The sequence below is a fragment of the Galendromus occidentalis genome, unplaced genomic scaffold (genome assembly GCF_000255335.2).
Source record: "Galendromus occidentalis unplaced genomic scaffold, Mocc_1.1 scf7180000077451, whole genome shotgun sequence".
Lineage (NCBI taxonomy): Eukaryota > Metazoa > Arthropoda > Arachnida > Mesostigmata > Phytoseiidae > Galendromus > Galendromus occidentalis.
The window spans coordinates 1230500-1233164 of record NW_003805439.1 but is presented as its reverse complement, the minus strand read 5'-3'; the positions used below and the strand labels follow the sequence as shown (position 1 = coordinate 1233164).

At 53.6% G+C, this 2665-nt stretch overlaps 1 protein-coding gene across 1 annotated transcript; it reads left to right on the top strand.

Moving 5' to 3' along the window:
• Positions 1-1243: 1243 nt before the first annotated feature.
• On the top strand, positions 1244-2463 carry LOC100904469 (mexicain). The gene is made up of 3 exons (XM_003743768.2): positions 1244-1345; positions 1432-1718; positions 1813-2463. The coding sequence occupies exons 1-3, from the start codon at positions 1249-1251 to the stop codon at positions 2425-2427; spliced, it is 999 nt and encodes a 332-aa protein (XP_003743816.1). The 5' UTR covers positions 1244-1248; the 3' UTR covers positions 2428-2463.
• The last annotated feature ends 202 nt before the right edge of the window (positions 2464-2665 follow it).

Below are 2665 nucleotides of genomic sequence, written 5' to 3'. Positions count from 1 at the left end.
TTGCCTTAGGCCAACAGGGGCGGTGACAGCTTGAGTCAGCGGGCAGCGTCACCGAGGTCATTCCAATATTTTTCAGCGAATGCTCCTCTCCTCGTTCTTATACAGTGCATCGAATCGCCCCTAAATCTGCCGCTATGCAGACCTCAACTCCTCACTTTTTGAACGATGCCTAGAAAATGGATAATGCTGGAGTGTGGAATTTCATCGATGGCAGTTCCGACAGAAAAACCTGCTGGTAAACGGAGGTTTCAGGAGAGACCTATCAAACTTCGTCGCGGAGGAACAATGAGAGATCTTCTAGAAGCTGCATTCCAGGCCTAAACAGACGATTTTTCGAATGCCGTCAAGGCTGAGCGGGGCGAACGTTGGAAATGCGGCCTTTCTTCCGCTCCTGTAAAGTCCATCGAATGGGGAGCCTCTCGGCCTCTGAACGTTTTTGCATGCGAAATTATTCCCTTATCACTAATTTCGGTATGAGGTCTTCTCATGCTGCGATTTACTCGGAGAGCATCCTCCCAAGGGAGGGCTGGTGTCGAGCTCATCGTCGAGTGACTCGCTCGACCATGCTTCGCGTAAAGCTGAACTACATCGAGGAATACCTCGTATCTTGGAACTTCATGAACGACCTCTCGAATCAGACGGACATTTGAGGCCCTGGAGTTAGTACTCAGACTTGGCGGTAGTAGCAGAAGTAAGCTGTCGGCTGCTCGCGCAATGGGCATTTCTTCGTCGTGTGTCCGCTCCTCGCGCTACTCGACGCCAAGTTCGGGAATTCCCCCCGCCACCCGACCTGGCAGGAAAAACAGCACGAGAAGAAGAAATTCTTCTGATGTATGATGCATTCGCTCGACAGTCGAGTAACGCCCTAGTAGAAGTGGGCGGTACATCTGATGCATTCTGATCCACATGGTCATCGGAGAATCATTCGCTCCGGATGGCGAGCAAACAACAATGATTGGAGAATTTGAATGGGATATATCGAGGCGTAGATGTATCCCTCGAACGTGCGATGCTCCTTTTCGGATCCGTAGAAGCGGAGGCAAGCGTCCAAAGCTCACTGATATCGACGATCGAGGCAGCCGAGGCACGGACCGACAACGTTCAGCGAGCTCGAGGCGGGCGGGCGACCGGCTTTCCCGCTGAGCCAGACACAATCGATGATCAGTCAAACAGCTCGCTGAGATGTCTGTTATACAATGATTCCAAAGCGTTAAAAGCCCGAGTCGGGTCCATGATTTTCCATTCGACATGAAGCCCTTTATCGTCGCTTGTCTGCTCGTCGCTGCCGCTCGCGCGGATCCCGGAGTGGTTCAGGCCAAGTGGTCTGCTTTCAAGGCTCAGCATGGTGAGTCCGGACGTCAAGGAGCCCCAGGCGAGACTGGTTCCCTGAAATAGCAGAGAACCGAGGACTGATTCACGGCTCGCTTTCAGACAAGACCTACGAGGCTCACGAAGAGGATCTCCGTCTGAGCAACTTCCTCCAGGCTACCGTTGAGATCGAGGAACACAATGCTCGTTACCACGCCGGGGAGGTCAGCTACATGCTCGGACACAACGCCTATTCCGACTTGTCGGCGTCCGAGTTCAAGAGCAAGATGCTCGGTAAGAAGCGCATGAGCATGGAGGGAAGGAACTTCACCGAGGTCCCCGCGGCTTCGATGCCGTCCATTCCTCGCAGCGTCGACTGGAGAGACAAGGGCATCGTCACCACTCCCAAGGTTTTCTTGAGCTACGAGAATTCCCATATCACGTCGTAGGATACGATTCAAGACGAGGCGACCTCTCACTTGGGGGAACTCCCGTATCTTCCAGAACCAAGAGAGCTGCGGATCTTGCTACTCTTTCGGAGTTCTCGGCGTCGTCGAGTCCGCCATCGCTCAGTCCACCGGCAGGATCGTGGATCTCGCTGAACAGCAGATCGTCGATTGTTCCTACAACTATCAAGGAGAGATGAACAGCGGTTGCAACGGCGGTCACGAAGTCGTCGTTATGGATTTCGTCTCCCAGCGTGGAGTTGTCCTCGAGAACAGCTACAGCTACAGATCCGGCCAGTCCAATCACCACTACAGCTGCCAGAAATCCACGGGAACCTATGGAAGGAACCTCAAGTACCGTGAGGTCAAGCCCAACGACGAGCAAAAGTTGGCTGAGGCCATCGCGCAGTACGGAACCCTGGTCATGTCAATCTCTGGAGAGAACAGGGACTTCCAGATGTACCGCGGAGGAATCTACGACAACCCCAATTGCTCCAAGCAGGTCGACCACGTCATCTCGGTCGTCGGTTACGGTTCCGAGAACGGCAAAGACTTCTGGATCGTCAAGAACTCCTGGGGAACTACCTGGGGAGAGAACGGTTTCGGAAGAGTCCGCAGAGGTGTCAACATGTGCGGTGTTGTCTCTGACAGCTCTTGGTCTATCAGCGTTTAGAGTTCTGATCTTCAATAAATCAAATATTTGAGCCTATATCCCTCGAGTCTCCTAGATGAGCTCATCGAGTGCGGCGTCCTCTCCATCCATGTGCGGGAGTTGACCTCGCGATCCTTCTGATCCGCAATTTGACGGCCTGAAATAGGGTACTCGGAAACCTCGAAGGCCGCTCGAGAACTCTCAATCAACGTCCCGTGGAACGCAACGGGGCTCCCGAGGAGTTCATCCAGTCCTCTTC